This window comes from Macrobrachium rosenbergii, chromosome 10, assembly GCF_040412425.1.
Source record: "Macrobrachium rosenbergii isolate ZJJX-2024 chromosome 10, ASM4041242v1, whole genome shotgun sequence".
Classification (NCBI taxonomy): domain Eukaryota; kingdom Metazoa; phylum Arthropoda; class Malacostraca; order Decapoda; family Palaemonidae; genus Macrobrachium; species Macrobrachium rosenbergii.
Window position 1 is genome coordinate 72879973 of NC_089750.1, and position 27495 is coordinate 72907467.

A 27495-nucleotide genomic window follows, 5' to 3' on the forward strand; every position below is an offset into this window, starting at 1 on the left:
CTAAAACTGACTGCAGCTGGAAAGTGTATAAAGAACGAGAATTGTCTTTAGAGAAAGCAAGTATTCCCCAAAGTTTCATAGTTGAAGTTTCTTGGCTTCCTTGTACAGTTTGAGGATGCTGTAAAATGCATAAATTTTGATCTTGACAGTTTCAGGAGGGGCCATTTACTATGCATTGGAGGAATGTCCCTTGGACAAAAGATTTCTTTATCTTGCCACCTCACTTCTGCGTCCCTATACGACTTGTCCTCGACAGTGTTAAGTGTGTCGCAAGTCTATGGACATCAGTGGTGGTGCTGCTTTCTCATTCTTACCCTTTATGTTTCACCCAACAGACTCTTTAACAGCCTTCATCCAACTCCAAAGGTGCTGGAAACATGCTTTAAATGAATAGCCACATCAGATACAGAGTAGGGAAATTGTATACAGAACTGAGAAGATTTGACAGATTTTGGTGAGTATAGTTAGTTATAAATGATTTGTTTAACCAGTTTGGTGAGTATAGTACATTGCATATTAATGTGCTTACAGGAAGATCCCAATTTATTACCCTGACTGACAGTGCTGAATGACCTCATTGGCTTTTTGTTTAAACCTGATATTCCATTCCCTGACAGAGGGGGGGTTGCCTTATTCGGCACATTTTCTTTTACTCTCGTCAAGAGTTTATGATGGTCTTATCTGACCACTTGTTCATAACACATGCTCACCTTTCTTATTAGGATCTGTCCAACTCATTAGGTCCTTCCATCCATCATTCCCATATTTGCTGTACCTAATTTGGGTGAATTCCCATGCAAATAATTTGTGGCTCTTTGTAGAAGTGTATGAGATATTGTGTCTTGCTTTTTATTTTGCAGGCTGCCCTTAAAAATTCAATATTTTCCTTTTGTGGTCTTAAGTTATCTTGGCAGTTAAGCTTGTCTTCAAGCATCTCTACTTCAAACCCAGGAAACATTTTTAGGATAGTGATCTTGTTTAAGCTCCTGTATTGATTTTACCAATGTGAAGAATTATCAGACATTACCGCACTTAAAATTCATGCAAAATGCATGCAAGTCTTTGTTACTTCTGCTCATTTAGCACTAAGAAAAATAAGTTAAATGATTCAAAACTTGTGTTGGAAATGTTTATTTTTGTTTTACTAGAATTCTAATAATTTTTCATGAAATTTATGGGAAAGCAAGCATAATTCTACAGTTGATGGACAGCTATAAAAAACCTTTAAGCATCAATTCATTAATTGCCAGTGATGTTTTGAAAAGAGAAACTCGGCTCTATACATACAGCATCGGGCTTTTCCAGACAATAGCACATACTCAGCTGTCCCAAGAATCTTTGGTTCTATTTTGAACCGAACAGCATCCAGAAATTTTAATAAAAGTATGTCTTGTTAGCAGGAGTTTCAAACACAGTGGTCGAAGATATTGTTGCTACATTATTTAAACAGTAATAAAAAAAAAGGGGGGGGTAAAAAGTACTCATAGTAGCATGAGTCTTGAAATGGAGAAAAATCCAGTTATGTATGGTTACATAAATTTAAAAATAAATCTCTACAGAGAGCTTTCGAATATCTGTTCGATTCCCCTTTTCAGTCTAACTGAAATGGGAAATCTAACAGATTCCCAAAAGCTCTCTGTTGAGATTTATCTTTAAATGTATGTACCCATACATAACTGCAGATTTGTTTCTCCAAATAAAGAATTAGTAGATCTTCATCTTCACTGACGCCCCCCGGCAGCTGTGCCAGGTGCCAGCCTCAGGGCTTTAATGGAAAATGGTGTAAAGCTAACAGGGACAAGTGTCACCCCTCCTTCTTCAGAGAAGGGTACATCAACTCCTGAAGCTTCCATTCCATTGCTTTCTTTCACAGATGCTACTGCAATTGACAGCTTCACACTGAAAATACATTTTAATTAGAAAGCCGGCAAATAATTTCCAAAACTTCTATTTTTAATAAAAGCAAGAAAAGGGATTATTTAAAGGAAAGCCTACATAAAGAAACATTTTCCACAACTCAAATCCTTATATAATCTGGTACTGTATTTGAAGGTTCAAAGCAAATCTATTAGTAAAAAAAATTGCCTTGCCATTTTTTTTAGTGTTAAACCAGACAACTAATGCAAATTCTCCAGTCTCATGCTTTGATGAAATGATGAAATAACTGAAGGTATATTTAAAGGCAACTTACGTTATTTTTGATTTACAGCCATGACTCTCAAACATGCGAATGATGATGTCTCCTGATCCATCATCAGCAGGTTTGATTGTATGAAGGACTGCCCCATCTCCCTCTACACTCACCCAGGAATCTTCAAAAGTCCTATAATTAAGAATAATTAATCAACTGTTTAACATTAACTGAAGCACATAGCAAAATTTCTACAGTGGTGTGAATTACCCTGAATTCTTAGACCCAACACTCCAGTTTGTAACTAATAAATATTCACAAAGAAGAAGGTGCATCTCAAATAGCTTACCCTATTTATTAATGAAAACATACAAAGAGATGCCCCCTTTTGCTTTTCTCTTAACATTAAAAGTAAAAGGCTCATATTTTGATGATTAACAGCCTTATCTTTTCCTAAAAATCTAGAAAGGAGAAAACCTGAACCTGACAGTTGCGACCATACAGGTTTTAAGCATCTGATGAAAGGAACTTCCAGTAATTATAGTACAGTACTCACACATCCAATGGCAAATCAAATTTCAAGAGAGGGTTGTTGAACTCGTACGCCCGTTGCGCTACTTGTGCTTCCTGTAGGGTACCTGAAAGTAATACTATGCTATTAGGACCTTTAGTCCATAACTGTATTCTTAGCACAGTATATTAATCAGCAGTTGGGTGCAAAAATAAAAAATAAACCGGGGACACCACCAAGAATCCAAGGATGTCAGGTGAGCTGTTTGCCGTTTACATGGATGTCACTGGAAGCCTTGGTTTGCCCAGTGACTGCCTAATTCTTGTTGAAAAAAAGGCTTGCAAAAGGCAGCTTAAGTACTCTAAGATTTAGCCCCTCTAGTAATAGGAAAGTACAGTACTGGTCATCAAGAACCCACACTTGGAGCCCCCCCCCCTTCTGCAAAAGTGTCCATTTTCACACTTGACATGGAAAACCCCTGGGGGAAAAGACGGCAGGCACATCCTTTGTTATGACTAGTCACAAAGGAGGGTAGATGGGCCTAGGAAGAATATCCTTGAATCTTGTGGAACCTTAGTTGCAAGTCAGGTGAAGAAAACATATGAGAAGGTTTCACTGGATATTCATAGCTATGACTCTTGCCCTTCCCTTGCAGTGATGTCGTAGGTACGGAAGTACCAGAAAGTAGGCCCAAGAAAACATGGAAAAATTGGGTAAGTTGAGACCTAAAAGACCTGGTGGAAGGTCAGGGAGAAAATGTACATGACAGGAGAGAGCTCATTTCATATCTAATCCTGTAAAGGGAAAAGCTGCCATGAAAAATTTGATAATACACTGAAGGCTCATAAGGAACAAACTATAAAATGCAAAATTCCCATAAAAAGTAAACCCCAGAACCCTTGTATCCCAAAAATTTAAAATTATAAATTTTAATACCATTAATACTGTACATCAGTGTACATCAGTTAGAATTTGGCTGAAGAAGAGTTATAATAGAGCAATAAACAAAAGCATGTCTTTCCAAGACTACAAAACACTTGTTTAGCAAACACTAAATACAGTATCCACTTAAATAGACATATGGAGTTGCACTATGTAGAAAACTGATATATCATGATTTTACATGATGGAAAAAGAAGGAATACTGGAGTTTTAGTCATGAAGACTCGATGCAACGTTATCAGAAGTGGTGGGATTAATCCAGCTTCATGATGCTTGAACAAACTGGAACATCTACCAATCATTCAGCTCATTCATGCTACACATACAGTACTAGTGCCCGTGCACATTTCTAAATAGAAATACAGTACAATACTTATTTTGAACCCAGCAAAACGTGTGCTTGAATGGACAGATAACAAAATTAGACAGAACTTATGCATGGATAATATTACAGTTATTAAAGAACAGAGAATCCAGGCCTATCAAAGAGAACAAAACTTACCCTTGTGAGGCATAACAGCATACGTGAAGGAATGATCTTTCATGTCTGCTGTGTAATCAGGCGCTTTTGGAGACCGTAAGAGAGAGAGAGAAACTTGATGACCACGGGCCATCCAGCCATATTTGCTTTCGTTCAGAACAGCAAAACCCCAGTCTGGTTCAGATATATCAGCCCACCTAATCAAGAAAAGCATTGTTACTACATGCACTCGGCTGAAATGTCAAAACTGTCATACAACATAGATCATTAATGTTATTTTAGCCACTAAATAACCAAAAGCATCTTGCTGATGTCCTCTTTTCCTGGTAAACCAATTTGCAGTTTTTCCCAGCCATAATAACATCTTATTTAGGAATCAGATTCTGTGTCCAACACAAGTATGAAGCATGGAAACATGCTATTGTAATAGAAAACATGAATTATGGTTGTATTTTAGGATACTATTTTTACACTGGGTGACTGTATGCACCATACTTACTTATGTCCACAAACTTCATATCTGGCAGTATCCCATGAAGTATTCATGTGAGTTGGCCTTTGCAGATGACCAAACTGAATATCAAAATTTGCTCTGTTAGTCTGAACACTTGTATCAAAAACAGTCTTGAGGATTTTGTGGTCCTCATGCCAGGAGACTGAAGTGCTGAAGGAGAGAGAGTGAGAAGCGGCAGCAAGTTCTATTTCTTGGGTAAATGAAGACGACTTGCTTAATTCAGCTCCCCATCGGAGCTTTACTAAGAGTGGTCCACTTTCAACAATTGTTACTGGTGTAATGGAGTATGTGCTCTGTGAAGGAAGTAACCATTTTTTTTATATCTTGTTCAGTACAATAAAATTTTATAAATACTGTACACAAAAATACCTTGCTGTTGAAGTCACTAGAATGTTTTGAAAATAAAGTTCAGTGATGTGTTGTCTATCCACGATTTACAAACTTCATTATTTGCCTATGCTGGTTAATTACATACCATATCCCAGAAAACAATTTTTCTTGAACAGAGACTTTGGGTAAAATAATATTTGCTGTTAATGACTGACTAATGCATAGTGCTGACACAACATTAAATGGACTACATCCATAACAGACTAATTTGATGCTCATAATGGGAAATTTTAAATGTGAAAATTTTCAGAGCAAATTTGAAAGTAATATCTACTATGGGCAAGGTAGTTTGACATTCCTGTGGTTGTGGGCTTCTGAAAAATATTCTACTAAATAATATATAAAATTTGCTAGACAAAGATAAGCAGTGCAAATAAACTTACATCTTTGGCATTCACAACTTTTGGAGTTTCAAGATGGTAGTCCATGACATCCCATGCATCCCAGTACAAAGGCTCATCGTCAAAGATTGTTACCTGGTTCCCAAATAACTGTGTACCATCTACGTGACGGAAAACATCACGATCATCTCCAGCAACTTTTAGACTGATCAGCTGTCCAGTGGAGTTAATTTCAGCTTGCACCATACCATTGTCCAATACAAATACATTATCCACTTCATCTGTAAAGAAAAATAAACATGTAAACTAAAAAACTAAATAAATTCAGACCAGCCAACATAAAACATTTTGCAGTCAGCATTGTCATTTCTTTCAAATCTCGATCATCATCATTCATTTGTTCTCACTGACAGTGATGTGTAATCTCAAGATAGTATAGCAAAACATTGAAGCAGCACTTATTTGTTACTTTCTGCACCCATTAAAGCACAAACTTCAATCATGTACAATTTGTGGTACAGTAATTCTCTCTTAAACTTCAATCATGTACAATTTGTAGTACAGTAATTCTCTATCTTAAAATTAAAATGCTTTAAATTTAAAACTGCCTTCTAACCAACATGTTCCCAAGTAAATCAGTTTACTCTAGCAACCAGCTGAATTCCAAACTTTTTCCTATGCTTGATGCATTCCAGTTTCCTTGATGAAGTGGAATGAAACAAGAAATTTGTTGTCTCATGTATACTTACTGACAGTGACAGGGAAGGGAGGTGTTCCTGCTACAACCAAGGAATATCCCATAGATGGAGCAGAGACAAGGACATACTCTTCAGCACCATCTTGTGTTTTTTGTGTGCCATCTTCTGGTTTCACGGTTCCAGCTGGGAATTTCATCACCTCGTCCCTTGACCACTGTAAACTGTTTACCACCACATTTGATGTTGTCCCAGTATCTCCTAAAGTAAAACACATTTATTAAGGAGTACTTTACGCAATATATTGTTAATGCACCTGTGGTTTGCCATCTCTTCAAGGGTGATAATCATGGTCTACACTGAAAGATGCTAAATATGTGAAGTACAGTAACATACATTTTATCATACAGGTAACCAAGTAATGGCTTTCCAAAAGGAAAATGCTAATCATATATTACAGTAAACACTTCTAGAGCATGACCAATAAGCTGATAGAGTTCAGTCACTAACACACCCAATAAATGATACAAAAACACTTATTTACCGAGTCAAATTTTTCCGACTTTTTTTAATATTCATATAATCAAATTGAAAAAATATTAAGACAAAAACTTGCTGTCTTTTCTTACCAAATATTGCCTTAATGGCCTCATCTCTGACAGCAGTAGCTGTTAACAGGGCCTCATTGTATAGTTCCTCAGCTTGAGGATATACAATTTCAATTGAAGAGCCTGGAATCACATCATGGAACTGGTTGAGAAGCACTTTCTTCCAGCTTGTTTCCAGGTCTGTCAGTGATCTAGGGAAGTAACCATATGAAACAAATTGTTGTTTAGACACCATACTGTATTATGATTGCACTTTTTCCACAAGATTTAACATCAAGTTAATCAAAAGCAAATGGTGTGCAGTACTGACTATTTGGGAAACACAAGTTGACCAATGTACTCTAACATACTGTTGAAGGAGTGGCATAGTAACTGATATTCCCAGCAAACCAACAGCCATCGACAAGTAGAATTCTGCGTCTCTCAGGGCAAATTCTACTTTCCGACACAGTCTCTTCATGGTAGCCTGAGTTGTGTAAGTCCCATTGTGAAGCTCAAGGAATAGCTCGCCAACCCACTGGCAGAAGTTGTGCTTCTCTGATTCTAACCGCTCAAACATCTGGTCAGGAGTCATCATTTCCATTCTGGCTGACAACAACTGCTGCATTAGAAAGCTACTACATTTCCCCTAATAAATGGCATAAACTAACAGTCAAAATGATCACAATTGTTCTTAGCTGTCAATAAGATAAGGCTCCACAGTACGGAATATAAATCTAGACCAAGATTTTAGTGATAATGAGTGTCGCAATGAATAATTAACTGGCCTGATAAGCAGAACCAATACAAAGTGGACAATTATCAATAAGCTTATATAATTTTTGGTACTAAAAAGCCAGCATTATACAAAAGGAGGAAAGCCAAGTAAAATAAAACTAAGGTAATTTAATCTCTATGCAAAACTGGACAGAACTGGTATATTAGCTATGGATGGCTACAGTATACATATTTTTCTCTACTGATTTATGACTACATATTTAACCAATCAAGAATAAATGGTGAGTGTAGCTTTCCGGAAAACAATCTCATATTTACTTTGGGCAGCCATCGGTATCAGCTAATCTCCTGCGTCTTTCCATCATGTCCTGTGTTGGGCCTCCACCTCCATCACCAAAACCAAAGAGGAAAGCAGAAATTCCTGCTCTGCCCTTGTCCTGCAAGTTGTTCTCAGTCCATAAGGCCTCCTCTACCCTGCAAAACATCCAGTTAATATTTGCGTTAAAAGTGAATTTGCCAACATCACACTGGTATACAGTTGCATAATTATGTAACTGACTCAAACTTCTAAGAAATACATTTATTACACTTGCAAAATTCAATCCCCACACTTCAATTACTTGCAATATCAGCTTACAAAATTCAATCCTGTCACTTAAATGTCACTTTGGTCATAAAAAGTGAGTGCATTATGAAAATGAAATTTGCCAGCAGTACCTGACAAATGCAAATGGCTCTCGTAAAGGCTTCTGGACCTCAGTAAATGTAATGCATTTAGTAACTGGAGATTCTTGCTTGTGAATCAGAGCCAATTTGTGGTAGGAATCAGAATACAGTGTTCCAGTTGCTTTTGATCAAATTTAGTTCTGTCCCAAAATAATTCTGATAATTTCTAATTTGTCTTCCTGTCTGTTTTTTAAGTAAAAAAAGGATTTTGACAAAGGAAAAATCTATTTCTGGGTAGGGGCCCGTGTCACCAGGTGAAACAATCCATTCAGCACTTATTTCTAGGTAATTCCGTTGCTAGATACCAGAGAAAAGCTAAATGTAAAGCTGGGGTTACTACCCCAGAGCGAGCTCAAGAAATGGAGTCGTATATGGTAAAGGGTGAGATTGTCACAATCACGGGACCCTGCCCTATAAAGATTCCCAATGTCAAAAGTCCCAACGAGAGAGGTGACGATACAAGCCCATGCACTACTCGCAGACTGTACACAAGGCAATACTAGTTGCATTCCATGTTAGCACCCACCCCACTAGAATTATGTTTACCATGGGAGGGAGAGAATGAAAAACAGGAGTGGGTCACCGGGTGACACGGGCCCCTCCCCAGAAATAGATTTTTCCTTTGTCAAAATCCTTTTTCTGGATCGGGGACCCGTGTCAGCCGGTGAAATAATAACAGAGAAATAAATATCATTCTTATGCTATTAAAGACTTTAAATAGAGACGTTGAAAACTAGGGGAGAATTCCACCGTGAACATTAGTAAGGTCCCCGAAATTCATGTAATGAAAATAATGTAAGTGGCCTGAATAGGCTTGTATTAAGAAAATACTTGCTGCCTGATAGCAGACACAATGACAGTACCCCCCTATCCACATAAACTAGATATGAGAAGTCTGTAAAACTGCAAAGCACTGGTAAATAACCAGCACTATCATCAAGCAAATAATAACTATAGGTTTATGTTCCCCTTGCTACTGACTCAAACTATAGTATTTTTCAGCCCTGCCTGTGGTCACTGGTGTTTTTAGCACTTTTTCATCAAGATCTCTTAATGTATTGTCCATTCGTTTTTTATGGATCACTGCAGTCGTTTTCTCTACCCTGCTACTTTCCAAACTCTTATTAGTCCCGTGCAGAATCTCCAATCTGAAGGCAGCTGGGTCTGTCTGACTTCCGAGTGAAGTCTAGTCATGTTCTGCCTTCTCATCACTTTAATTCTCTTTGATTACCTTCTACTGTTCTGATTACCATATACTTTAAACTAGATGCCAGATATATAAGCAAAAGCAATACATTTATTTACTTTTGATACAGCTGCAAAAACTTAATATCCCTGCAACTTATGAGAAGAAATAAATACAAAAATACCTCATTCCAGACTTACCAATCACATACGGTACAGTACCCATTGCACTTATAAAAAGAATATGATAAACTTACGTAAGATTCATATGATATGAATCTCCTGGAGGAAAATGAGCTAAAACGGTACTGCCATCTATTCCTTCCCACACGAAGTTGTGATGGGGAAATTTATTTACCAAGCTCCAACTCATCTTCTGGGTCAAAAACCGTTCTAAGCCAACATGCTTTAAAAGAGTAGATACATATCCTATTAAGATTTATTTTTTAAGCACAGAAAAGAGTATTTTTATTAATCATTTAGCAACCATGAGTAAACTAAGTCCAAAATCTTTTATCTGGCACCAAATGCCTCAAGAGGCTCCACTGTTTATTGATATACAACCTCTCAATTTACTTTCATGGTTAACACATTCCGCAGACTAACCTAAACCACCTACAGTATTTCTAATTTTATTATTTCTTTGCTTCAAATACACAGACTGATGAGACAGCCTACTTGAGGCCATTATCTAGCTTAAACCCAATGGGAAGACATCAAAGAAGGGAATGTAAATATAGGGGGGTCTAATTCTCAATGAAGTGATAAAAACATCTCTAGATATTGAAGCACAAAGGAGTCAGGAAAAATGGAAGCAGGGAACAACAGTATTTCCAAAGTTTGGCTTTAGCCAGAAAAAGCAAACAAAAGCCATCTGGAAAAACTCTCACTTTCAGCTCTACCAGACAATGGACCATAGGATCTAGTGATAAGAGTGTCAAGTATCTATTGATAAAGACTACAGTCACCTTTTGGAAGAGACATTGACAAGACAAAACTGCCTTTGATTCAATACTGTTAAACAGAAAGAAAAAGAAGGAAGTACCTGAATTTCTTGGCAATGTTCCAAACATTTATGAACAGAGGCTTTACAAAGTTTCATTAACAAAGCTAATGAGGTACTGTATTGTACAATATTTAAATTTCAAATTGAAGACAGCTTAATCGCATAAGAAATCCAAAGTGGAGCAGCAAAAGCTTTTAAACTCAGGAAAGGGTGTTGCTACTCACCCTCCACTAACCTGGGTCCAAGAGGTGAGAGCTAACTTCGTGCATGCATAAAAAAGAACAAGAACATCATATGTCCAAAATTTGACAAATAAACAAATAAGACTGCAGAGGGTACAACAAATTCCAAATTATTTCCTAAAAGTTTTATGAGGAAAACTATTGTTCACTTTGCTGCCAAGATTTAAGAAGAGTTTCAAATAATGTTTTGCAATGCAATGATATCCAAATACTGAACTGGTAAGAACATAAAGAATGCTGGCTACTAAATATCTACATGTTAAGACAGTTGCATACAAAAGGTGGTTGAATCAAAAGGTAGTTGAATCTGCAAAAGGAAGTACAAAAAAGCACTGAAAATTATAACACTGGAGGCATCTTATATGGTTTAGTGGAGGTCATATAAAAAGAACCTCAGTCAATATACTGTACTATGAAAAGAGAGCCCTAACAAAGATATAGTTAAACAAAGATCTCGTTAAACACTTGAGTCTAAAAACAACACACTGTATTGGTGAGTAAAGAAGTATTCACAAGGAACAGAGACAAGAGACTGCAACACAAAAACAAATAAGGCTAATATTGATATCTGTCACTATATAAAATAGATACAAAGGCCTACTAACATTCCATGAAAGTACTATAGAGAGACCAAAATGCAATTGATGGGTGTGTTATTTTCAGAGACAGTATGTTGTACTCTTTAACTGAAAAGTAATTCTTGAAAACAGTGATTCTGGATTTGGAGTTTTTTCCCCAAAGAAGTTGGCTAATCAGATACCAACAATGATCCCTTGCATGGTTGCACATCCTTCAGATAATTGTACTGTATCTGATCAACAAATTTTCCATGCTCTAAAATTAAACATCTCTGAATATTTTCTCATTCAAACGCAAAATAATCCTTTTTAACAGTATGCTGTTCATCAGTGTACAGTACCTAAATAAACTTCTTAACTTAATAATATACTGTTCATCGAACTTCTTAATAATATACTGATCCTCAATGTACGGTACTTCAATTTTTTAACACAATGCTATTTATCAATGTAAAGTACTGGAATAAACTTTTTAAAAATATACTGTTTATCAATGTACGGTACTTAAATAAACTTTTACAATATTCTAACCTTCATAAGACCCGGGATTTGTGCCGAGTAACCAAAAGTATCAGGGAGCCAGAACTCCTTGCAGGTCATGCCCAATTCTTGTTGGTAAAATTTTTGCCCAAAGAAGAACTGTCTGATGAACGATTCCCCACTGGGAATGTTCCCATCCATCTCAATCCACGTTGATCCCACTGGCAAAAATTTTCCTGCTGCAACTTGTTCCTTCACCCTCTCGTACAATTCTGGGTAGTACTCTTTACACCAAGCCCACTGTTGTGCCTGTTTAATGAGACTGAAAAAATTCAGTAACCATATGTGTATTCATCTAATTTATATTATCAGTTTAAACCAACACTGCTAAAGATAATCTTCCTTGAATATACTAAAAAAATATTGGTGCTACTATAGTATGCGGTCTACCTGCGTGTTTCTACACTGTTTCGCCGTTTAGTACTAGCCCATCGGGGATCAAATGTCCTTAAGTGCACTTGATCACATTTGATCCCCAAGGGGCTAGTACTAAACATAGCGAAATACATTTGATCCCCTAGCTAAGACTACCTACTATAGTAGCACCACAATATTACAGGGCTTATATTTTGTTTTCCCGAAAATTAAGGTAATATAGAAACCAACTGTATATTTATAGCCATGCACTAGAAACTGAAAAGTTTTATATATACAAACAATTTCAGATGCAGAGAACAGATTTAAAATTAGCAATGAAGATCCATAATAGAGATGGATAAAGACAAACAAAAAATTCTTTTATTTTTATTTTAAATAAAGGTACTGACTACTCGATTTTCATATCAAGGAACTAAGCCATACATAAATTTAGCACTTAACAAGATTTTGTAATTTTGCTTTTATAGATACAAACCTCTGCTTAGATGGTTGGTTAGGTGGACAAACTGAATGAGAAATCATTGCTTAAAATATGAAAAGCAGTTGTTAGAAGATATGTGACCTCTTAACTGTGAGGACACCTTGTCTCACCCAGCACAATACCTTCACTTCATTACTTTGTCCACAAACCAGACTATAACACATCTAAGAAACTCGGTTAGTACATAAAATTAATCCATCAACGAGTTTATAGTCAGAAAGTAACAATGAATTAAAATCTGAATCTTCCTCATTATAAACATTCACTATACAGTATTCAAATTGTACATGACCCTGTGTGCTTACCACACTGTCACTACTCTCCCCATAAAACTAGAAATAAAAAGGGGGGGAGGGGCAAACTTACCTGTGATGCTACAAAGATATGTTCAGGGTAATTCTCCATGATCTTCAGCTGAGAAGCAAAGCTTCGAGCTACTTTTCTCTTGGTTTCAGAATATGGCCACAGCCACGCTGTGTCTAGGTGGCAGTTTCCTATGGCTGCTAGTGTGTGACAACGAGCTCCGTTTCCTTTGGCAAAATACTGCTCGGCCAGGGCTGTGGCACCACTGAAACACAGTACGTATATAAAAATTTAAAATAATTTCTATATATCTTTGATGGAAACATTACGTTTTTACCAACTGTGACACAGTTAGCGCAAGCAAACTGAATGCCAAATTGTAAGTTATATGAGAAACAATGGTTAGAAGGCCAGTCTCATCTCCCAAAAGTCTTGTATTTCCAGTCTTTTTTGGAAACAGACATGCATCAGCTGGATGGGATATGAAACAGGACGAATGGATGGACCTATGGATATGAATAAAAGTGGGAGGTATGCATAATGAAAACATAAAAAACTGTTTAAAAACCTTTTTTATTTCTTCACACCAACTGCCTAACTCACCTTTACTAAAGCCAAAGAGATCATTATTACTGTATTCAGAACATGAACCCTATTCATAGGGGACAAGCATACAAGGGCCACTGAGTTGAAATTCAAGCTTCCAAAGAATATGTTGTTCATTTGAAAGTAGTTACAGAAGATAATACGAAATACAGAAAGATGAGATCACTTATTATAAAAGATATAAATTAATAAATACGAGAGATAAAAATATAAATAAATTAGTAAAATACAAGGTGATTTGGTAGTTTATAGCATCTTCGCTTGAACTTTTGATATTCTAACTGCGCAACATTCTCAGGGAGACTGTTCCACTGTCCAAAGGTGTGCGGCACAAACGGCCTCTGGAACCCAGAAGTTCAACGGCACATCACAATGATTTATGACCTCTTCAGCTGCTATTTTCAACCAAACTAAACTTACCTGTCATCACCAGCTATGATGCTATTCACCATCTGGTTTGCAGTGTACATGGCTTGGTATCCTCTCTGGTCTGGGATTAACTCATTTGCTAGTTGATATAAGACTTCTAGGTCATGGATTAACTGATACACTGTCGAGTCCAGCACGGCAATCTCAGCTAGACTTAGGGTAAACATCAAGTTGGGGTCAGGAGGATCTGAAAATACAAGAAGAATACTGAGGTCAAATTGGTATTCCTATATGGGTACCGATACATTAGCACACAGCAAAATGACATAAAAAAAGCTCATCAATGCACTTTAAAATGATGCAGCTAAAGGAGAAATACTACACCATATATACAGTATGTGCATCCAAAGACGACATGCGACAGAGCACCAAGACAAGAATTTGGACGGCTCATTGAGCTGGAGATGTTACTTTTTCCATAAAAAAAAGATCTAGAGTGAAGACAGTCATGTTCACCAAATGAATTTGAGATTTACCTTTAGTTGGTGTCTATCAAGAATCAGTAAGGTAAACTAGTGGCCTGACAACCATAAAATTGTCATTATCCAACTAATTTGCTTATGAACTTCACCTGACATTCAGCAACAAATAACTCACCAATCTGATCACCAGAGGAAGCACCAAGAAGTTTATTGGCTGCCATTTCAATATAAAAGACCTGAGGACCAGCTTGTCCTTCATAGCTCCTTGTTATGGGGTAATCGGGTCTCTTAGCATCAGGATCTCCTGTAGACAACCCCTGTAAAAATAAAATTCAATCTTTTACTGTACACTAAAGTCACTTGCAAGGTTGCACCCATCTGTATTTGCATACTTTCACAAACACACACATACAGGAAGTGGGAGAGCACAGAAACATATAGAAGTGGGAGACAAACATACAGGAAGTGAGATAGAATAAACACACATTCAGGAAGTGAGAGAGAGCACACACATACAGGAAGTGGGAGAGAACACTCACATACAAGAAGTTACAGAGAACACACGCACATACAGGAAGCGAGAGAGAACACGCACGCCAACAGGAAGTGGAGAGAGCACGGAAGATAGATGTGAACGATGCAATAGATATATGGCGATTCAACACATTAGTGGCGAACCTGCAAAGTAGGCATTGCAGGTAATACTTCGTAAATTGTAGAAGTCGCCAAAGAAAAAAAAAAAACCCACCTGTAGAACATGACCGTCGTAACTCCAAACGGTTGCTTCAGAGTTTGTCCCCCACCGAATCCTCACTTCCTTCCCAGTCCATTCCTCAGGGATTTCGAACTCGAGCTTGAACCAGTGCGTGGTCCAAGTGGGTCCGAAGGAATCTCCTATTTTCACTGGCGTGAACTCCTGTTTGATGACGTCATCGAAAACCCAGCCTTGCCACGCGCCCTCTCCCCCTGGCAGTGCCCAGTGGGACAAGGCTGTTGGGTGGGGAAAACTTGTATATTGGCACAATCATTCAGTTTAGATTTAATTCACATGTTTAGACCAAATGTCTCTCTCTCTCTCTCTCTCTCTCTCTCTCTCTCTCTCTCTCTCTCTCTCTCTCTCTCACGCCACATTTCAAGACTACAGAAGACAGCTTTAAAACAAAAATCTAAAATTGGATTAACTTTTTTTTCTAGAAAATTATTAGTATTATGCAACATCGTGAAATTGAAATAATTATACAATACTTCCGGCTTCACTGAACTAGGACTATTACTTTGACTAACATCCATTCATAAAGGCGTTATCTAACATTCGATGGGCAAAGGATAATAAACGAAACATGAATTTCTAATGCGATTATAAAGCCCATACTTTTTGTACCCCGTATAGAGGTCCATCTATACTTTACATTCGATAACAAATTGTAATATAGTATAAACGAAATTATACAGAAATAGATAACTACATAAAATGGACATTAAATATTAGGCTTATCCCTCACCTATAAACACACCCATATATCGTTGAACTACTCACAAATTGGTCGTGAATCCGGATAGAGTCTGCCCACCAAATTCACCTCCCGGAAGCGGTTGGAGCTGATGAAATTGCTGATCCTCGGAAGCGTCGTCTTGAGGTTCTTGTGGATGCTCGCCTGGACTCCCGGGTCCGCCATGTTGAGTGAGGAAGAGAGCAAGAGAGGACGTGACGGAATGCCGTCGAATCGGCGCTCGTTGATTTATAAAAGTGGTCTTATCGCCCTTCATAAAAGCCGCATGTACCTTTGTAGTCCAGTGACAAATATTTGTGGTGTCTGGCCGTGATAACGTAATCGCCAGTTACAATGGATGGCAAATAACATTTGGCCTAGAACATTTTAATTAACGGCTCCGGTGTCTCTATGCAGTGTGTGTGTGTGTGTGTGTGTGTGTGTGTGTGTGTGTGTTTGCTTGCTTGTGCGAAAGGAAGGGGGAGGCTGGATGTTCAGACTCATGAATTTAACTAGATCATTGCTCTTGGTCCCTCATCGACGCCTAGATTTGTAAAAATAAAAAATAACTTTAAATATTTATCTTTTATATATTTTAAATTTACTTTTAATCATCCATTATTAAATTTCTATCCCTCTTCCTATATTTCACGTATTTGTACGATTAATACCACTGTTACTGAAAAACTTCATTCATTTTCTTATTCCTTTAACAAAAGTTCAGTCGACTCCCTCTCCTCGGGACTTCAGACCCTGTGGTTTGTACAATCAACCCCCGAGGTCAACACCGAACCCTTTTTAGACTCATACTGTAGATAATGATTGATGGAAGAGGAGGATGTTTATATTATAATAATAATTAGTGTAGTCCATCCTTAAATAGCAATGCAGAACCGAGAGATGAACTGGTGTCCGTAAGATATATGGGTACGTGATCTGATAGTAGCCTACTAACTCCCAACACAATATACTGTCAGTTTTCGTAACGTCGCTTAAAACAATACTATAACAAATACAATGAAAAAACCGCTAGTGACGGCCTCAACAATTTCGGTTTATGAAACAATAGGGCCTTTGTCTCACGCCAATCAGGAGATACTTTTGCAAATGCACGAGATAAGATACTTCGTACTCTCCCTGCTGGTAACAGTCCATATCACAGTCTGTATGAATGATGTTTGGAAATTGTTTAGTTTTATTCATAATCAAACACGAATGGAAACTTCAAAAGCACGAACGAGGAATAATAAATTTCTCATAAACGTTTAAGGAAATTGTGGCTTTGCTAAAAATTTAGTTTTGTCAGCGAGGGTTGTAGGCCAATGTTGACGATTTAAACTTGATAACCTTGTTACAAGCTTTCACTTAAAATAAAGAATATTTGCTGCAGTTATGCTTAGGTGTTCATCTTGGTGTAAATTATATATATATATATATATATATATATATATATATATATATATATATATATATATATATATATACCAACACAGAACAGGACTGGTTTAAAACAATATAGAATGGTTTAGTCATTAACTTGAAGGTACAAGTTTCAAAGTACAAGGTCTTTATGCAATATATATATATATATATATATATATATATATATATATATATATATATATATATATATATATATATATATATATATATATATATATATATATATATATATATATATATATATATATATATATATATATAAAAAGAATCCCGTGCAGAAAACTTCTGCAACACCGACCACACCTTACACCTACACAGGTCACCAGCAGTAATTCAAACCCCATACACCATACACACACTTCACTATCCATCCCTACTTAACCTCACTCTTGTGTTTGCTAGAATTAAAATCCCTTCCTTTCTGAAACTGCTTTAAATCCCTCTATCCATCATTTTATAGACATTCCTCTCCTCCTCCTAACAATTCCATATTAAAGGCTTTTTGCGAATCATGCTGCCCTCCATTCTCTCCACATGGATGAACCATTTCAAAACACAATGACCCATCCTTTCATCTCCTCTAACCTTTTTATCATTCCTTTTGCATCTCCACATTACTTGTTGAGTCAATTCCCCTCTATGGAAGCAACGTTTGAGCACTGCATGTGAATGAAAATAATGTGGAAGCTCTCGAGATGAATTGCTCATGAAGTATAGGCCTATGCAGCCTAAGAAAACTTGATAGGGTGAAAAATGTGGGGTTATATTAGTGGTAAAAATGTTAGGTTAAGTGAAGGGATAAAAGAAATAACGAGTATTTTGAGATGGTCTGGTCATGTGGGAAGAATGGATGAACATAGATGAAAGTGTGCATACTCAGAGATATTAGAAGGAGAGCAAGACACAGAAAGGGTTGGATAGATGGCATGAATGAGTTGTTGGAAAAGAGGAATCTCAGTGCCTAAACGGTGCAGTGTGTGTTGGGAGTTTGACATACTGCTCGTGAGCCTTTTGTGTAGGTGAATGAAATAGGTCAAGTTCTGAAGCTTTACTGAACAATTCAGCTACTAAAAGTATGGCTATGGCACTGACCATTGTGTTTTATTTCTCTGAAGCCACCCCTGCTAGGGGAAACAGCTTAATGCTTATATACATACATATATACATATACACACACACACACATATATATATATATATATATATATATATATATATATATATATATATAAAACCAACCACGCTCTTATGAATTTCAAGGTTTTATCATCAGTCTAAAATCGAAATGAGAGAGAGAGAGAGAGAGAGAGAGAGAGAGAGAGAGAGAGAGAGAGAGAGAGAGAGAATCCCTAAACAAAATAAACATGGCAACACTTGTGCTTTCCTGATAATCATGTGCGTAGTCACTGCTCCTCCTCCCCCTCCTCCGTTGCCTGTCAAGAGCTGCACTTAAAAAGTCACAAGTACTAGACAGAGGATACATATAAAACTTCCAGTTCTCGCTTCTCTGTCAACCAAACGACACCAGATATTTCGTAAAAGCAAGTTTTTGTTGCAAGATGTGGACTGTGTGTCTGATTTTGTTCGTGTCTGTGTTCTTGAGTCTATGGTTCTATTCCCGACGGAAACACAGCTATTGGTCGTCGAAGGGCGTGCCCTGCCCCCCGCCACTTCCGTTCCTGGGTCACGTCCATAAGATGTACAGCAAGAAGAAGGGGAGGTGGATCTTTGAAAATGAGGTGAATGTCCCATTTCTTTTTACGTTTTGTATCTATTTTCGTAAACTATAATGTATGAACTGTTAGTACTAGATGTCACAACTGTACATTAATTTATACATATACACAAACACGCGCATATTAAATACAGGAATACAAATGGTATGTGGTATGTATCAATGCAAAGTGGGCGACTGGGAAGAAAGTGTTGAGGAACAGTTTCTTGATGCAGGTCAGAGTAGGTCGTGGTGTTGACCAAGAGAGGCGTGACTGCCCTGACACCTTAAGCAGTGATACTCAATGGAACCATAGGATAAGATATACTCGTGATTTTACACTAAAAAAAAGAACCGAGCATCAAACATTGTCCTATGCAAGTTCGACAACAATGGATTCCAAGTCCATAATCCACCTGCTCTAGAGTGCGGCATTCGAACGTGTGCTAAACTGGGCTCCTTTAAACAGCAAAACAACAAACCCCTGAGATAACGACTTCAGTGAGTCATCCTCCAAGTCAGGCGGAAAGTTTTGTAGGAAACTTAATATTACATGATTAATGGAGGAATTCACGTAGCATGACAAAGTGAAAAGGCTTGACTTTAGGTGCAGTAGTACTCCTACCTGGACACTGCTACCCTAAAAGTGTTAATTGTTTGGGGAGGGGAGTCCGCTGGTGAGGGGGTGGAGGGAGGGAGAGGGAAGGAAGGGGTAGGAGGAGCAAGAGAAAACGGGTATAGAGAGGTAACACAGGTGCGGTTGCTGATACGCTTTTGGCATCAGGATTACTGCAACCATCAAACATTACTGCTCATAGAGTGCGTGCGCGTTATGCTGACTGACACCCTTTCTCTGATACTGTCTTTGAATTTAGATCTCGACTAATAACCTTCTAACTTTTGTGCCTAGTTTCCTGTTATTTTATAATATTGTAGGAACCTACATGAAACTTCATATCAATTTTCAGTAGGCTTATAGCTGCTGAAATTTGCATAGTAGATGCTATCATCAAATGTTGCACATAATTTTCCAATTTCAATAGTCAAATCTTAATAACCAAATACTGAATATATTTATCTGCATGAAGACGGAATGTTATATATCGTACAATAACACTTTAAACAAAACCTTCATGAGACTATTTTCTGTGACAAATTACTTCTGGATCCAAGACTAATGACCACCGCTACTCAGCTGTGACAAATTAAGAGCATAATTCGGCTAAAACCTTACTTCCAGTTTAGTTTAGCAAGAGATACGAATGAACGGGGTAACTTGATGAAAACTTCTAGATAGGTAAAACGAAGCTACAACCACAACTGCAGCTTAAATCTATTTGCTCACTCGGTCACAAAAACTTAATCAGATTTGACATTATCGCCCAACTACCATATGGTAGCACCCTAATTTATACTTCTGGCAATTATACATGTATCACTGCATTCACCAACACATGCAATATAAAATCACAAAAGGTTGATTAAGGTTCAAAAGGTAAAACATGAACAGCAAACAGAAAACACCACTTGATCACGCTCTTCCACCTCAGTAGCAATTACGACCGGTGGATAAACTCGTCAATACGTGATGGGAATAAGCAGCCTGACTTAGTACTGAACTACTGATTCTGTGACACGGTTCAACAGAACAGTATTCAGGAAGAGTCTTAGCAAATGGACCTTACCTACTGGGGAAGCTAACACATTTATGGGTAGGCCTACCTGATAATTAGGACTGAAATACGGCTAACGGGAAAAGTCTATTTAATTACCAATGTTCTGGTTACGGTCTGAAATAGGAAAAAATGTCATACAGTTGGTTCTTTCAGGTCATGAACACAACCCCCCCTCAAAACGACACATTTCTGGAAATTAACTGAAAACATAGAACTAGGACGTAGCCTGCTACAAGTGGATTATTATTTTTCACCCACCTTATTACATCTCTCTCTCTATACCACCTCACCATTATTATCAAGAAAATGATGATAGATAGTACTCATAAATTAACCTGAAGCAGTATATAAGCACCTTATCAAGCAGTCGCTAAAAATAACAGATACGAACGAACCTATCACCCTGATAAAGGCTAGCAGACGCACTTACTGGGAAAAATGATCAGCATTAAGTCACGTCTTAGTGCCGTGCTTTGAATGATTATTAAACGAAATTCTTGACATCCCAGAAAAAGCAATTTTTGAGTGAGGGTCGACGCACTTCTGAAGAGCTTTAGCCCTAGTATAAGAGCAGCTGATGTTGTGTTAAGTTTTCTGCAGGACAGTCCATCTTTGTCCCGCTGTTAGAGGTTGAATGAGCCAGCTGAACCCGGGTTATTGTTAGACGTATGTTTCTGTATGTGTTAGAAATATCATCAAAATCTACTGCTTCTTCTTGACGTCCATTGCATATCGAACTTCATGTTACGGAGGTCAAGTAAACCACGTTTTTGTTCAACCGGCTACCTTCATCAGTGAAGAAATTCGCGCACTGCTTGTATGAATGTCCATACACAAATGTTAGTTTTACGAATCCGGTTGAAGCATACTTGAAGTTCTAATCCCTAGATAATCCATGATACTGATAACCAATGCTGCAGTCTGTTACTTCTTCCAATCAATATTTTTTAGTCTTGTGATGAGAAAACCTACCAAGATGACAGGTCTTAATTTGACTGTCCTAGTAAAAAGTAACTTTTTTTTTGCAGTAGCCGAAGAGTCAGAGGTATGTCCGATTGCTTTACAAAACTCATTGGGATCTTTCTCAATGTCTTTAACAAGTTTGCGAGTGTGGACAACACATACGTATAAACATGTAGGAATATTACAATATTACAAACATTAATATTCCTAGCCCACCCTGGGAAGGTCTGGTCGCTTTCCTTGCGAGGGTATAGCACTGAATGGCAGAAATGCCCACGTTTGGCCTTATAATCAAATTTTCATGAATCAGTCAATTATATCAGGGTCCGCTGGGTTACACAGCATCGAAAATTAAAAGGGAATGACAACATTTGTTAGGATAACACTACGTAGCACGCATGCTAACCTAAACAGCGAATTTGGACCCCTGAACTGTAGGATTACCAACTAACCTTACCCTTGATCAATTTTGCCAGACTGGGACCTTCAGAAAGAGCGCACAATCCTTAACACAATACGTGAAGTTTGACGCCTAGAAATCACAGTCATGGTGGAATTGGCAGAGCGGAGTCAACATCTTAAACCGGAGTTACTTCTCAAGAAGTATTTTAACGATTATAGAACGCTAATACACACTGCCAGCCTTCGCCACAAAGTCATGTTTACACAAACAGATTCTTCTTCTTTCTTTCATGACGTAGGGAGGGGAATAAGGGCGACGCTGATAGCCATAGATTTGTGGCTGATTAAGCTTTTATGGAGCCTTAAATCATTTGGGTTATTCACTTTCCCTATACACTGCACTGTCAAAAGAATTTTAGCGAATGATTTGAATTAGCAAAGTATATGACTGTTACATGCCCTATCAGTGCTATAAATGTCAGGAATTTGGTCACAGCGCAACAAATTGTAGAAATGACCAAGCTTGCTCTAGATGTGGTTAAAATCACAAATCAAATGAATGTGCTAGCAGCATCTTCAAGCGTAAAAATTGTGTAAAGAAAGGCCATAGTGATACTAAACATAAAACATATGATGGCAATAAGTGCACAGTATATAAAGAATATGTATCAAAGGTGAAAAATAGTACGGACCATGACTTTTCACTAATAATCTTCTATGCAATTTAATAAACATACAGTCCGTAGGAAATAAAAATAACACTATTAGAAATCTGATAAATGATCCGGGAGTGAAGAGCATACAAGAGGAATGCAAATTTAAAAAGGAACTAAAGACTTCTGCAGGAGTTACGTTATCGTTGGACGAGTCGGTAGAGCTGTGGATTAGCACTCGCCTTGGCCCGAGTTCGAGTCTCCGGCCAGCTGATGAAGAGTTAGAGGAATTTATTTCTGGTGATAGAAATTCATTTCTCGCTATAATGTGGTTCGGATTCCACAATAAGCTGTAGATCCCGTTGCTCAGTAACCAATTGGTTCTTAGCCACGTAAAATAAGTCTAATCCTTCGGGCCAGCCCTAGGAGAGCTGTTAATCAGCTCAGTGGTCTGGTAAAACTAAGGTATACTTAACTGACGAGAAAACACTGAAAGACAATTATAAAATATAAGAAGCACCTTATATCGAAAACGTACAAGGGCCCGCCAGAGAGGGAATTATCCCTGTGGAGGGCTGTACATAAAACCAAACAAAGTGAACGAAAGCATCTACATCCCGGATATGAAAAGCAAGAAAACTGACTTCGAATTAAAGCTACCGAACAAAAATAAACGGGGATACGGGCCAAAGAACCCGACATGATCTTTTGTTGTAATATAATATTTGAGAGATCTACAGTACATTCGCCTCCCGAGGGAATCATAACAAGGTGGGTGAAAGATATACTTGTAAATTTATCTGGCCTTATGCCAGCACAGGCTCTTGCTCCTGGTTCAACCCATATAGACAGACCACCAAGATCGAAGGCGTATGCAATAGGTTTGTTTGTGATTAAGTGCATACACATATTATTGTATACATAATTATACATATGTGTACGCGCTCGCGTGTATGTACGAAACAGACACATACACTTTCTCCCCAATAAGGTACCTTCTGAAAAAAATAACACCAATTTCCCATTGCAACAGATATCAAAGTTTCAATGACCTTTCATATAATTAAGCAAATATATATATATATTTTTTTTTGCAATTTCATGGCCCTAAACCTTTATTTGCTCATTATTACAATGGCTATCCTTTCAACTGAAATAACGGTCCTCATTCTCAGGTGTACAGAAGATACGGAGGATCGACCTATGCCGGAGTATACGAGTTCCACAACCCAATACTGGTAGTCGGTGACCCATACCTCACGAAGTGCATTCTAGTCAAGGACTTCAGCCACTTCACCGACCGCCGCATTCAGGCGGTCATGACCACCGAAAGAGACAGCGTCATGAACCACATGCTGACGTCTAAAAGGGGCGAGGAGTGGAAATCTCTGCGCTCGGTGATCTCTCCCGCCTTTTCCTCGGGCAAGATGAAGTCGATGTTCCATCTCGTCTGCGCAAAGGCGGACGCTCTCGTCTCATTCTGCTTGGCGGAAGCCGCCAAGAAACCTTCCGTCGACATGAAGTATAACTTCGGTCGCTACACGGTGGATACCCTGGCCTCCTGCGCCTTCGGCATCGAGTGCAACTCTCTCGTCAATGAAGAGGCCGAGTTTCCTAAGAAAGTGTCAGAGTTTTTCACCGTGCCGAGGTCGAGACTACTCAAATTCTTGTTGTATCGCCTCGCCCCAAAGGTCTTCTCGATGTTGCAAATCAGGTTAAACCCTCCTGAACTCGACTTCTTTAAGGAAGTCGTGACGCAGACCATTTCGGAGAGGAAGAAGCGTGGAGTGAGACGAGGCGACTTCCTAGACCTACTCCTCGATGTAGGGCCTCAAGAGGCTAACACAGACCTAACCGAGGAAACGATGGGTTTGCATGAAGAGGGTCACTGCGACAAAGAATCTCTCGTTAAGGGCATGGCCGAGGTTTTACGGAAGCAGCGTAAGCGATTACCTTTAGACTAAGAGGCTATGACGTATCTTTTTCCATTCGTTTTTATATAATCAATGTCTAAAGAGCTGTGATAGGGTCAGTCAAAGTCGACAATCTCCTTAAAAATACAGAAAACAGGGCGTAACGAAACTAAATCTCAATTCTATAACTTAAAAAGAATCTCATTTCACAACAGGCTTAGACGACAACACAATCGTAGCCCAGTGTCTACTCTTCTTGGTAGCTGGCTACGACACGACCGCATCGACGCTGGCCTTCGCTACGTTCCTCCTCGCCAAGAACCCAGAGGAACAGGAGAGACTTCGAAGGGAAATGAGGCAGATGAAGAAGGACAACGAGGGAGATCTTCCCTACAGCGGCCTCATGGAAGCGAAATTTCTCGATGCGTGTTTGATGGGTAAGACCACGATCTACATATATACCTAGACCGTGGGTAAGACATAGTCACAGTTGATAGTTCGGAGGCCATAAGTTTAGCAGATGGGTCTCACTATTCATTATGCTTTATTGTGTGGTTATTTTCTTACGTTATTTTGCATAATTCCAGTTTAAAAATAGAAGGATGCCGATTTCAAATAGACGGTTGAGGTGACAACTTTTAAAATAAGTCTTCTTAAAAGCTTCTGGTTTATTTTCAGAAACTCTGCGATTATACCCACCGGGTCCACGCTTACAGCGCATGTGCACTAAGACATATAAGTAAGTCCTGATTCTTCCAACAGCAAGCACTTTTAGGAAAAGACAAGTTTACTCGATGTATTTGTGTGCTTTTGGCCAATAATAATGTCTTCACTCACTTCCATTCCTAATTCTTGTTCTTCGTTTTTTTTATATCATATTCACAAGTGTACGACTTCATGTATGCTTAAATATTTGAATATATTTTGGTTGATGACACCTTTCCTTCTCTACCTACAGAGATACTTAATGGCGTCCCCTATCGCATTTTCCATAACCACAGTGAACAAACATCAATACTTTCTCCATTTTGTTTCCTGTTCTTATCTTGATCTTGCAACATGGGATTTGGCTGTTCATCCACTGGGCCAGCGTACAAAAAAGGGTTTAAATCACTGATACTTATGCTGTGTATTAAACGAATGTACTCAACATACTAAACAAAAATAATTTCCGATTTGATGACAGGTTACCAGGAACCGACTTGATCATCCCCGTGGGATCTATAGTCCAATGTCTGGTGTGGAGCGTCCACAGGGATCCCCGGTACTGGCCAGAACCAGAGGCGTTTCTACCCGACCGATTTATGCCAGAAAACAAGGCCAACATCAAGAGTTTTACCCACATACCCTTCGGGATGGGCCCCAGAAACTGTATAGGTAAGACCTAATGTTACAAGTCAAGGCTCAGCGAAAACAGCCTCAGAAACTGTATAGGTAAGAGCAAGAGCTACTCACTAAACAGCCTCAGAAACTGTAAAGGTAAGAGCAAGAGCTACTCACTAAACAGCTCCAGAAACTGTATAGGTAAGAGCTACTCACTAAACAGCCTCAGAAACTGTAACGGTAAGAGCAAGAGCTACTCACCAAACAGCCTCAGAAATTGTACAGGTAAGAGCAAGAGCTACTCACCAAACAGCCTCAGAAACTGTAGCGGTAAGAGCAAGAGCTATTCACTAAACAGCCTCAGAAACTGTACAGGTAAGAACAAGAGCTACTCACCAAACAGCGTCAGAAACTGTATAGGTAAGAACAAGAGCTACTCACCAAACGACCTCAGAAACTGTATAGGTAAGAGCAAGAGCTACTGACTTAGCAGCTTCAGAAACTGTATAGGTAAGAGCAAGAACTACAAATCAGGGGTATATGACAGCAACCCCAAAATAGCCCCTAACAGCAATGCTGAAGGGAATACGCCTATTGTTATTCTTCCTTTTTCGTATTTACACTGGCTGGGTCGAAAAGCGAAAATGCTGTTTTCCAAAAGACGACCACATGAAAAGGCAGAAGTCTGGAAAATCTCTTGTCTGGACTGCAGGTAGCGAAGTACGTTTCTTGACAGCAATTGATGGCCTTGATTCAATCTGACGTAATAACCATCTTTATTTTAACTGTCTTGAAATGAGCATTAGATCTGCGTTTCTTTTATAAACATCTGGGCACTAATATATAATATACTTTATATAAAAACATTTGAGTCAACATGGCACTTACTATATTCTTGATTACTTAGCTATACAGTATACATGTTCAGTTATTCCAATACTAAAGAGGAGATTCTTGAAGGCAACCTATCATGTTTTTATAAATTCATCGGCAAATATGATATATTTTACAGAGGTAACACCAGTTTTAATTTATGTCATTTTAAACATGTATACCTCCATTTCCTGTGATCTGCAATCCCTGAAAAAAAATTAATTTCTGAAAAAAACACCCATTCTACTTCCTTCTGTACCTCCAAAGGGATGAGGTTTGCCCTCATGGAAGCCAAGGTCGCCCTCGCCAAGCTGGTCCTCAGAGCGGACTTGAAATTGGCTCCAGGATGCGACGAGATCGTCCTCGAAGGAGGTAATTCGGCCGTTCTGAGACCCAAGAATGGTATCGACATCATCTTGACACCTCTCGAAGGTGAATGAAGATGCGATAGTAATGGAGTTTTTTTTTATAATAAAGATACTATACATAAAGATTTTCATTTCAATAACCTTATGCTACTTTTGGGCAAATGTTATAAGTGTAAAGATAGAGATGATGGCTTTTTAAGTAAATGCCATGTCATTTCTAATAAGTAACCTAAGTGTACGACACTGAAATCTGATCTTTTGAATAATACCCCTGCTATTTTTATTAAGCATTATAAGTTAAGTATACCTTAGTTTAACCAGACCACTGAGCTGATTAACAGCTCTCCTAGGGCTGGCCCGAAGGATTAGATTTATTTCACGTGGCTAAGAACCAGTTGGTTACCTAGCAACGGGACCTACAGCTTATTGTGGAATCCGACCCACATTATAGC

The 27495-nt window shown here is 38.3% G+C and overlaps 2 protein-coding genes across 2 annotated transcripts; one reads left to right on the top strand and one right to left on the bottom strand.

Moving 5' to 3' along the window:
• Positions 1-1115: 1115 nt before the first annotated feature.
• On the bottom strand, positions 1116-22067 carry LOC136842853 (alpha-mannosidase 2C1-like). Its single transcript, XM_067110727.1, has 18 exons — positions 21969-22067; positions 15764-16260; positions 14975-15216; positions 14402-14543; positions 13796-13991; positions 12833-13034; positions 11599-11856; positions 9499-9647; positions 7649-7804; positions 6964-7197; positions 6635-6804; positions 6060-6266; positions 5353-5591; positions 4565-4872; positions 4087-4262; positions 2688-2769; positions 2192-2323; positions 1116-1899 (listed from the first exon to the last, which is right to left on the bottom strand). Exons 2-18 carry the CDS (start codon positions 15900-15902, stop codon positions 1722-1724), a joined length of 3210 nt encoding a protein of 1069 aa, XP_066966828.1. The 5' UTR covers positions 15903-16260; positions 21969-22067; the 3' UTR covers positions 1116-1721.
• Positions 18588-27166, top strand: LOC136842857 (cytochrome P450 9e2-like). The gene is made up of 6 exons (XM_067110734.1): positions 18588-18897; positions 23742-24507; positions 24695-24916; positions 25158-25218; positions 25666-25856; positions 26943-27166. The coding sequence occupies exons 1-6, from the start codon at positions 18718-18720 to the stop codon at positions 27113-27115; spliced, it is 1593 nt and encodes a 530-aa protein (XP_066966835.1). The 5' UTR covers positions 18588-18717; the 3' UTR covers positions 27116-27166.
• Positions 27167-27495: the final 329 nt, after the last annotated feature.